Source organism: Microtus ochrogaster, unplaced genomic scaffold (genome assembly GCF_000317375.1).
Source record: "Microtus ochrogaster isolate Prairie Vole_2 unplaced genomic scaffold, MicOch1.0 UNK3, whole genome shotgun sequence".
In the NCBI taxonomy this organism is placed as follows: domain Eukaryota; kingdom Metazoa; phylum Chordata; class Mammalia; order Rodentia; family Cricetidae; genus Microtus; species Microtus ochrogaster.
Window position 1 is genome coordinate 4,716,267 of NW_004949101.1, and position 11,080 is coordinate 4,727,346.

General features: G+C 47.1%; 2 protein-coding genes across 2 annotated transcripts in view; one reads left to right on the forward strand and one right to left on the reverse strand.

Annotated features, from left to right (window-relative positions):
- Window positions 1-3,907, forward strand: part of Rrbp1 (ribosome binding protein 1) — a 66,963-nt gene extending 63,056 nt beyond the window's left edge. Inside the window, exons 21-25 of the mRNA XM_026788479.1 lie at window positions 675-770; window positions 1,378-1,461; window positions 1,806-1,904; window positions 2,858-3,001; window positions 3,373-3,907. Coding sequence (XP_026644280.1) covers window positions 675-770; window positions 1,378-1,461; window positions 1,806-1,904; window positions 2,858-3,001; window positions 3,373-3,411 — 462 coding nt within the window. The 3' untranslated portion in view covers window positions 3,412-3,907. The remainder of the gene's footprint in view (window positions 1-674; window positions 771-1,377; window positions 1,462-1,805; window positions 1,905-2,857; window positions 3,002-3,372) is intronic.
- A 3,632-nt stretch (window positions 3,908-7,539) lies between these two features.
- Dstn (destrin, actin depolymerizing factor) overlaps window positions 7,540-11,080 on the reverse strand; it is a 36,223-nt gene continuing 32,682 nt past the window's right edge. The window contains exons 3-4 of the mRNA XM_005365518.3: window positions 10,569-10,645; window positions 7,540-8,416 (exon numbers count right to left, since the gene is read on the reverse strand). Of these exons, the coding sequence (XP_005365575.1) occupies window positions 8,307-8,416; window positions 10,569-10,645 (187 nt within the window). The 3' untranslated portion in view covers window positions 7,540-8,306. The remainder of the gene's footprint in view (window positions 8,417-10,568; window positions 10,646-11,080) is intronic.

Consider the following 11,080-nt stretch of genomic DNA (forward strand, 5'->3'; position numbering starts at 1 on the left):
TTGTAGACCAGGCTGGTCTCAAACTCACAGAGATCCGCCTGCCTCTGCCTCCCGAGTGCTGGGATTAAAGGCGTGCGCCACCACCGCCCGGCCTTCTACTTGAGTTCTAACCACAGGCCTTCTGACTGGGACCTTTCTCAGGTAACTGTGTGGCCCTAACACCTTTCAGATGGGAGGCCTAGAGAGGTTAGTGACCTCCAGGCCTCCTCTATATTGTACATCTTGGCCCCAGCAACAGAGCTCAGAGGAATGAGGCACTACAAGGCAATAATACCATCTTTTCTGAGGCCCCCCAAAGGCCATGAACAGGAGACTACATCATTAAACTACAAAGTGTGGCATGTTGTCAGCTCTGTCTGTTCCATGAAGACTCCTTGGCTTTGTGAGGTCTACATCCACTGAAGTCACTTTGCTCCAGGCCTGGAGGGTGACACCAGCTGACCTCAATAAGCACCATGGCTCTTATTGGCCTGGAGGCTTGTTGGCTGGCTCAGAGTGGAATGCGTGGTTCTGGCCTATCCCTCCTCCACAAGGGTGTGTTCTCTCTCTCTCTCTCTCTCTCTCTCTCTCTCTCTCTCTCTCTCTCTCTCTCTCTCTCTTTCTCTGTGTGTATACATGTGTACCTGCATGCCTTTAGCTGTTTATTTGCACAAATGCCCCCCTCCCTGTTTCAGGTCAGGCAGCAGTTGAGTGACATGAAGAGCCACGTAGAGGATGGTGACGTGGCTGGGTCTGCAGCTGTCCCTCCAGCCGAGCAGGACCCTATGAAGGTTAGGGTGATGAGCTGTCCTAAGATGTGTCCCTAACTCCCCAGCTGGTACTTAGGGTGGGCAGCCTCTGTGCTGACTAAACTGTGCATAGTAGGTGTTTCCAATCCCCACTGCTAGCCACCTCTCTACCATGCTTGGTCTGGATGAGAGGTACCCAGAACGTATGGTAGAGTCAAGAGCAGGTAACCAGGGCCTTTAGTCCTCATAACACCAGGGGCTCCTGGACAGGCCTGCAGCTTGGGTTTGGGTCTGTAGCACAAAGGGGATTTGCCTTTGGCTGTGGCCATTTCCTGGGTCATTGCTAGCAGGATATCTTCTAGTGTTTTGACCAAAGGAACAGCTGCCAAGAACAGTTGGCCAGAGGCAGGGACCTGTTGTTGGGCTCCCATTGCGAACCTGGGATCAAACTCATGGCTTTGGGGTCTTTCCTATCCTGTGAGTCCTGTGAAAGGCTCCTGGAATGGCACTGTTTCCCCAGGAGGAAAGTGCTAAGTGTGACTCCCCAGGGCAGGGAAGGGCCCAAGGAGTCCTAGAAGCAGCTAGAAGGTGGAGCTTCAGTTTGGGTCTGTCCCCAGACTGCAGTCACATTTGTTGTGTCTCCATACAGCTGAAAACACAGCTGGAGCAGACAGAGGCCATCCTGGAGGATGAGCAAACACGGCGGCAGAAGCTCACAGCTGAGTTTGAAGAGGTTAGCCCCTGCCAAGTGGCCCTCAGTCCCTACACGCTTTCAGGGCTTCCCAGCTTAACCACCAGGCGGCACCTGGACTAAGAAGCTCTAGGCCCCAGTGAGTGGGCACTAGTACTGAGTCTACCCGAGGAACATTGTGGGTATCCACATCTTTGGGGGATCCTGAAGGCTTGGGTGCTTGTAGATTATGTCCAAGCTTCTTGCCCATGTAGATCCAGCCATGTGGATTAACCTGAGCTATTGCCTTCTTTGGCTGGGGTTGCCCCCTACCCCAACCCCTAGGTGAATTTAACCAGGTTTGACCTACTAGGCCTCTGACTCAGACCTTTCTCCTCTCTGACAAGGCTCAGAGCACAGCCTATCGGTTACAGGAAGAGCTGGAGAAGCTCCGCGCTGCTGGCCCCCTGGAGTCTTCAGGAGTAGCAGAGGTCACACAGCTGAAGGTAGAGGATGAACTGGGGTACCGGTTGGACTTGTAGGTTTCAAGAGACACCATGACCAAAACAACTTTTATAAAATTAAATATTTAGCTGGATGGTGGTGGTACACGCCTTTAATTCCAGTCCTCAGGAGGCAGAGGCAGGCAGATCTCTTGTGAGTTTGAGACCAGCCTGGGCTACAAAGTGAGTTCAGGACAGACAACCAGAAATGCTACATGGAGAAACCCTGTCTTGAGAAACAAAACAAAAAAAGTAAGAATTTAATTGAGGACTTATTTACGGTTTCCAAGGTTTATTCCATTATCATAGCAGCACACGTGGTTTTGAAACAGTAGCTGAGGGCTACATCCTAATCCCCAGGCCCAGAAAGAAGTGGACTTTGCCTGGGCTTTTGACACTTCAGTTCTCACCCCCAGAGACACATTTCCTCCAAAGCCACACCTGCTCCAATAAGCCACACCTCTTAATCCTTCTCAAAAGTGCTACTTCCTTATGACTAAGCAGTCTCATATGAGCCTAGGGAGGTCGGTCATTCTTACTCAAATCACCACAGTCATTCATGACCTTAGACAGGGCCCAGTCCAGAGAACCACCCAGGCACTGGCTTCGCTGGCCACATCTAGTGGAGGGCACTTGACAGCACTAAGTCACGTCTCAGTCACAAGTTAGTTGTCAATTAAATGTAAGCTCTGTACAGCTTGAAGTCATGTTTTAGGTACACATGTAGTGGCCTTCACACTGGGCAGTGCACAGTAAACCATCAGGCCAGGAAACTGTCCTGGCAGCAGCTGAAGTTGGCAGGACACAGGCAGCATTGTCATTAAAGGCTTTCCTCCCAGCCAGCACTGTCTGCCTGAATAACCAGATACCTGCCTTGTGCTCTTGGAGGTCCTCATAGCTCTCTTCTTCTGGTATATCACATGGGGCCTGACTTCTCTCAACCCTCTGGCCCACAGGAGAGACTAGAAAAAGAGAAAAGGTTAACAAGTGACCTGGGGCGTGCTGCCACCAAGCTTCAAGAACTTTTGAAGACAACCCAGGGGCAGCTGACAAAAGAGAGGGACACAGTGAAGAAGTTGCAAGAACAGCTGGAAAAAGCAGTAAGTACTTGGTGCAGGTTGGACTGCAGGGCTAGCCTCCATACCTCCAGGTTTGGTCCATGCTGTTTAGGGCCCCAGGGAGTCAACACCTGCACTGCTAACTTGTCTTCACTCCATGGCCTGTGTGGGCCTCTTGGGGCAGGACCACAGACTCTCAGCCACACTCACCTTACCTTCCTCTCGTCATAGGGTCCCATCAGTCCCTCTGCATGCACCCCCAGCCCCTGGAGTCAGCTCTGGGCCTCTCTGAAGGTCTGGAGGTGTCTGTGGAACTGCCCCAGGAAAAGCTTTGAGGGTCCTGGGCATGGGACAAGAGGGGGTGCCTTGACTCCTGACTTGGCCTTTCCTTCATATCTCCACTTTGTTTGCAGGAGAATGGTAGCAGCTCAAAGGAGGGAACCTCTGTCTGAGTCTCCTCGGCAAACTGTTCAACTTACCAAAATGCCTTACACATTCCTTACAAATAAACCAACCAACACAGCGTTATCCAGGCCCAACTTCCAGTGAAGCCATTGGAGACAAGTCTCAGAACCACAGAAATAAATCTTCCAGACCCCCAGTCTGTAAAAGAACTTTTGTCACATTTGATAAACACTATTCCCGGGAGCAGCCCTGGACCACCTCGAGCAGACGCCAAAGCCCTCATCAACGCTGACAGACCGGGGTGTGCTGGGAGTCCAGAACGCTCGGGATTTATGTCAATCAGTGCAATTGTCTGTATTTCTCAGTGGGGCCGGGTCGGGGAGCAACAGGCCAGGTGGTGAGTTCTCAGAGGCTGCTGAGCAGACTGGAGGGCTTCAGCCCAGCCCAGCAAAGCTGCAGCCCTCACCCCTGGAAGTTGCCAAGCAGAACTGACATGTGACTGCCTGGATGTCAATGCCATTAAAACCAACGTGTTGCCCGGCACTGGGGTCTTGTCTGATCTTCTGACACTACACACCTGAGACCACACGGCCGAGCCCCTATGAGCCACCAAGGCATGGCATGTGTCGGTGTTGATGAACAAGACGGTCCTGGAGGGCTGTCCTGAGAGACAGCGCTCAGCTGTGGGGGAGAGGGTAAGGCTGAGACGGTATTAAGGTCATGTGGCTGGGCAGTGCTTGACAGAAGGAGACTGTCAGCAAGGAACAATTACAGCTGTTATGAACCCCTCAGAGGCCATGGGGAAGAGGGGCCACCGAAACCCAAGACTTTGGTTTCCCACTGGGAGACCGAATAGGAAGAAGTAACAGGAAAATCAATACATGCATGGGTCCAGCTATGGATGACTCACGGGAACTCTAGTCAGTGGTTCTCAACCTTCCTAATGCTGCAACCCTTTAACACAATCATGTGGTGACTCCAGCCATAAAATTACTTTCATTGCTACTTCATAACTGTAATTTTGCTACTGTTAGGAGTCGTAATGGAAATAGGTTTTCTCATGGTTTCAGGAGACTCCTGTGAAAGGATCACAACTCACAAGTTGAGAATTACTGCTTCGAGTAGTCTGAGGGGAACTGAACCTTACGGGAATAAGTTTCATGAAGCCCAGATGTGTTAGTATTGGGGGAAGACCTGGAACTAACGGCCCACATACTTAGGGAGATTTCCTCTGAAGACGCAGGAGTTGGGGGAAAGTGCTAACAACCCCCGTGCTTAGGAAGATGCTCTCTGATGGCACAGGACTGGGTCTCTGTGTAACAGTCCTGGAACCATGCTGGCCTTGAATTCACAGAGGTCCTCACGCCTCTGCCTCCTGAGTGCTGGGATTTAAAGGCATGCACTAGGACACCCATTTTGAAAGGAAAGAGGAACTGAGGAAAGGTGGCAAGATCCTGGAGTTACCCAAGCTGGGTTTGTAGTCCCTGGCTTTTGCTTACTGTCACCAGTGGGAACCATCTTCCCCTTGGAGAGGGTGGGAAGATAAGCCAGCGATGGTGCACGGTGAGGCCTGTTTGGGAGCTGGCCTGGGTAGCTTGTGGACACCACAGTATCTCTGGCTCAAAGAGCCCATCAGTCCTCCAAACCGGCCTAGCAGCACCACCTCCCAGGCCAGCAGAGGGAGCCTGAGTTTGTCAGGCAGCGAACGGTAGCAGCAGTGTGCTGGATCTCGCTTCAGCTGCGCAGCTGTTCCTAAACAAGGTTCTAACCATAGGACTCTAGAGCAGAGAAGAACAACTCAGACACTAGACTAGCAGTGGCCTTTTGCAGAACGTGAAAGAGGTTCAACATGGTAACCACCACAGAAGCCTGGTCAGTCACTGCTCCCTGGCCACTGAGACTAAATGCTTAAGCAGTTCAGGCTTCCAGTCACTTGGTCAAGGAGGTGGGAAAACGGGTATCCTCTCCCTGGAGATACTGCTCTCCTGGGTTGCCACATTTCTCTCAGTACCAGAGCTGCCCAAATGCTTCCTGTGAGGAAGATCCCACCTTGCCACCAGAGATGTCCGTGGTGGCCTCTACCTCCGAGCTGGAAGCAGTACTGCACAGACCACTGCTGTGACAAGCATGTTCTCATCTTTCACGACTCGCATTGAGAGTGTAGTCCACAGGCAGGATGCTGGCCTGCAGAAGCTGTGCAGTAAGGACAGGAACAATAGGCCACCTTAGCAAAGACCCTGGTGGGCAGGAGGCTTAACACACCCTCCACAAACGCCTTCTCCCTGAGCTCTCTTCAGGTTTGGATCTAACGAGTTCTGAGGCCAAAGGAGGTAGTTTTCCCACCCCTCTCATAGCTCATCTACTAAAAACCCAACCTTTTAATCCCAAGGGCTAAAAGAACGGGAACTCACCACAGAAGAGGGACAGCATGGCTGGAGTCATGGCTTCTGTGCAGTTAGGTGAACTGCTTTGCCTCTGTGCGGGCTACTGAAGGGCTGCCCAGAGGCTTTCCAGTTGCACTGGCCAGCAGAACAGTTGCTCCACTGTGTGACTGAAGCCTCTTCAGGAACCCTTGTTCCCCTGACCATTCAGTGTCATGCACCTAGTGTCCCTTCTTCCAGTGGCAGCCCGAACCTTGTTATTTCAAAAGGACTCCAAACCTTTGGGCAGGTTCATTCTCCAGTGGGCTGCAGGAATGAAGCTGCCAAGGGCCTAGGCAGCTTTGTAGGAAGACCAGGATGGACTCAACTATCCAAGTCACAGCTGTTTTCCCAAGACTAATAATCTCGGAAGTAACAAACTTCATAGCACTAGCCTCATGAGCACCTTTCTCAGTGACCACAGGCATTTTAGTATGTTAGCCCTTGAGAGTGGAAATGTCTTCTACAACTAGCATTTCCTTGACCAATGTCAGCAAACATGTAAACCTGAACTACTACAGCAGAACTGAAATGAAATACTTGTTAGCACAACTTGGGGCCCAGACTAGGTGTCCCCTGAAATTTCCCAAAAGCCACCTATATGAGACAAACAGGTTCCAGGAACCATTAACATTTCTGGAGATGTTTACTTACAGACTGCTTAAACCTGTGTGCCCAAACTTCTGAAGCACAGAGCTGTGGTGATGGCAGCAGTCACACTTCACAAGTACAAACAGTTCTAAAAAGCCCCAGACAATACCTGGACCATCCATGGGCTGTTCTTGACCTCACGGACTATGGGGCCCACTACAATGGCTGCATAGAAATTCAGGATGAATGACAAGCAGCCAACTTTTAAAGGGAGTCTGATGAAAGTACAATTACCACTTTGCTTCCTTCAGATAGACATATGGAATAAGAAAAAGATGTCCAACTTCTACAGCTGCGTTCTCATTTAAGCAGAGGAGTGAGCTGTGACCCCCTCCTCCTAGTCAGAAATGCCAAAACCTGGAGGACTCACTGCATAGGGAAAGTATGCTAGCTTGTTTGGTGTCAACTTGACACAAGCTGGGGTTATCTGAGAAGAGGGAACCTCAACTAAGAAAATACTCCTATTAGATTGCCCTATATATAGGCAAGTCTTTAGGGGCACTGTCTTAATTGATTTAGAAGGGTCCAGCCCACTGTGGGCAGCACCACCCCTGAGTTTATGGTCTTAGGGTAAGAAAACAAACTAAGCAAGCCAGTAAGCAGCATTCCTCCATGTCTGAGTTTGTGTGCTGACTTCCCTCAGTGATGGGTTCTGGGAGCAGTAAAATGAAATAAAAGTATACCCCTCTTCCTCAAGTTGCTTTTGGACATAACCTTTATCACAGCAATAAGAAAACATGCAGAAGACAGGTTCTTTATCTCCAATTCAGACAAATAACCACACAAAAGGTAAGTTACAAATGCTTCCTTTATTACATAAAGCCAGCATTGCTACTTCTAAGTTGAGCTGCTTGTGCATCTACACTGTGTGGTGTCGTGCCTGTGATGTTATCACTTCCAAGTGTCGTTAGGCAGGCCCCTGTGAGTGCCATCCGTGGTACTTGTTCCCGTTTCCCACACAGCTGGTAAACTGCTCTAGGGATTTGTGTCCTCCCAGGCCCCAGAGGAAACACTCAACACTCTTCCACATCCTACTATACCAGATGCAGCAGGGTTCCGAAGGAGAAATTAAAAGATTGACAGCACCCTGACTTTTTTAAATACACTGCTTTATCATTTTTCATTAATGAAGTAGATTACAATGAAGCCCTAATTTGCAATATAATTAGTTGTTACAAGACACTGAACATTCCCCTGAGGATATACCATGATTTCTAAGACACAGTTTCCCAGCCTAGGGAGCCTCTTGCTGCAGGTACAGGGCTGCTTCCTGCATTCCACACTGTGCTCTGGATGGTGAGCTGCAAGGTCAGCGTGATTCTAAGCAGACACAGTTCTGAAGCAGTCTCGTGATGTATCTGATGACTGAAGACTGCCTGGCTTAGTTACTGCTGTTAGTGTATATTAGTGTTGTACACACTAAAGAAAATTATACCTCATTATTTTGTTTAAGTCAAGGAAAAATAGAGAATTTGGATGAAAATTATACATAGATTACAATCAGTTTTCTAAGCAAAGGAAACAAAAGTAACTGCTGAGGTTAGTCAAGATTTAGAGTTCGCTTCACATTGCCTTGTACTGTTTTGTGAACTGTGTTATTAAAATCCTGAGCTCAATAAAACCTTTGTAAGTCACTTCATGAAAATAGGCATTTGGCCAATAAGAATTTAATTCCACACCAATGAAACTTTAGAGGCTAGATTTATGTAGGTGTTGGTGTTTGCATACATCTATAGAATTTTTAGTTTACTATAAAGATGACAAGACAAATTCCCCTTAGTGAGATCCTGGCCTAATATATTTGCTTTACTTCTATAGTGAAAGGATAGTGTTAAACATGGAAGCTTTCAATTGTGGCACTGGCTGATGATCTAAATAGGGGATCCTTCAAAAGCTACGATTAAGGAGCCACCAAGCTTTTCTGCAATACTAGTCCGATTGAGGTCTTCTGGTCCATTTGCTTGATACTCATGCTTTATGCCTAGAGAGAAAAACAAATTCTATTTAGAATTATACAGTAGCTTACTATTTCTCTAAAGTAGCAAACTAAAGACCCTTGTGTATTAACGGACCACAGAATGCTATCCAATTGTAGGAAGAAATAATGTATAAGCACATGAATCAAAATGATGACCTGTCACAAACATAATGCTGACTGAAAGCAATCAGAAAAACAAGTGCACATCCTGTTATGATTCCATTTATTTAACTCTAAATCAGCCCCAGCTAATGTATGCCATAAGATGCTAGGGTACCAATTAACACTAGGGTTCAGGGAAAGGTAGGAGAAGGGTACAAATGAAAAAGAGCATCAAGAAAGATTTTGTGGGGTTCTATAATAATTTAGAATATATAATTTATTAAAGATGTACTTCAATAAAAAGGCAGACGTAGTAACTTTTTATTTAAAACAAATGGAAATATGGGGGCTGGAGACATGGTTCAATGGTTAAGATAAGAGTACTCGTATTTCTGGCTCTTGTGGAGAACCAGAGATCAGCCTACAGCACTAGAGTGCCTTAGAGTCAATGGTCTGCGACTCCAGATCCATGGGGTCTGAGAGCACCTGCGCTCACATGTGCACATAACTAAAAACAAAGCAGAAGCCAGGCACACGCTTTTAATCCCAGCATTTTGGAAGCAGAGGCAGGTGAATTTCTGAGCTTGAGGCCAGCCTGATCTACAGACTGATTTCCAGGACAGTCAGGGATACACAGAGAAACCGGGTCCCCCTCAAAAAAACCCAAAATAAATGAATGAATGGATGTATGTATGGATGAATAGAATAAATCTAAATAAATAAATTTTCAAAAGCAAGCAAGCATGAACTAAAGCACTGCTACAGAAAACAGCTCTGTGGTGGCATTACACACCACACTACCACACTTAAGGCAGTGAACACTTAAGATGTGGCACTGAGGGGGCCTTAGGACAATTCCATCAGCACACTGTAGAACTAGCTCACCCATGGGCTTGCACACAGCAGTTTCTCTGTACAGAGCTGCATGTTTTAAAGCAGCTGTACAGTGAGTGTCTACCATTTGGAGATCATTTCTCAAACAGGTCAGTTTTTAGCCAACTTTGGACTAATTTGAGAAAGCCATTGATGATTCCACTAAAAAAATTTTCAAGGTGTCTATCATTTAATATTCCTAAATCAAGTCTAATGTAGCAATTCCCCTTAACTATTGGATTTCATCACAGTATTGAAGCTGAAAGTCATTTGAAGCATCAGTTGACAGGTTAGGGAGCCCCAACATCAACTTGAATGCATGAAGAAACCACTTACTTGAGCAGCAGCGGGACTTGGAAAAGGAAACAGGAATTCTTTAACTCATTAAAACAAGCTAGGGCGAACCAGTTCTACTCCAAGAATACAAATGCCAGTCACAGAAAACAAACGATACCAGCACTGGGTAAACCCTTGTAACCTGGGCTCCCTCCACTACTTGGACATCACAGTGGAAGGGAGATGGCAGAAGAAGACTCAGATCAAGCCTCCTGCCCCAGAGCACAGAGAATTTAGGTCAATGAGGTTATTGATTCGAGCCAAAGGTCACACAGCAGTTAGACAGCAAGCTCAGCCCTGTGCAAGCCTCTGGGGCTTGTGCCTCATGCTCTTCTACCATACCAATGTCTTCTGGCTGGAGTCTGGCCAAGGCCACTTCATCTGGACCCCAGCCACCCAGTGGCAAGTCAAATACAACTGGCCAGCTCAAGGTGAGTGCATTTTCCTTTGGACCCAGATGAATCAATTACCTAAAATTATACCATTGAACAGTAAAGAGAGAGATAAGAGAATTCTTCCCCACTTATGAACATTTCCTTTCTACGGCCTTGTCATGGGCTACATTAAAAAACAGACTGTTAAATACAAATAACATAAAGCACCTGCCATATAAGAACCTGGCTTAAACCCAGCTCTAGAATGATGCACAGCCAATGGGAAAGGCCATGAACACAGGCCTGCAGATGCAATGTGACCAGTCCAAGACAGAAGATGCTCAGAGGGCATTTCTCCCTTCTCTGTCGCCAAAGCTCACCGAAGAAAAGAAGGGATTTTAGAGATATTGTTATCCTAATTCAGGGATTCACTATACCCATAAAACTTCATAGGAAAGTCTAGCCCATACCTTGAAATTTCTTCTTGATGGCGTCCTTCGAGCTCGCATATATCATTTTGCTTTTCAGAGGCGCATGTTCTGGTGCCCTAGACAGAAAGATGCCAGGGTGAAAAGATGGCTTTGGTGAAAAGTACAGCCTCTACCATGTTAAACAGTCTCCAGCAGAAATGAGACAGGCCTCAGAATCTAGATTTCTATTTCCCACCTCTGAAGGTAAAAGTTACAGATGGTCATATGTACAATAACCATAGTGAAGAAAAAAGGTATGCCAAAAAAAAAAAAAAAAAAAAACAAAAACCACTGTCCAACTTAAAAGCGTATTTAGCCAATATACCTGCCACACAGCTATAACTTCCCCAAAGCCAGGGACTTTACTGATTTTATTCATAGGGCTGTTTCCTCAGCTCCTAGCACTATGAGTGATGTATAGGAGAAATAAAGTTTAATTAATGCACCTCATTCAAATCCAAATTCTACTAACTTCAAGGCTTATCAATAATGACCTTCTAAGTTTTCTTTTT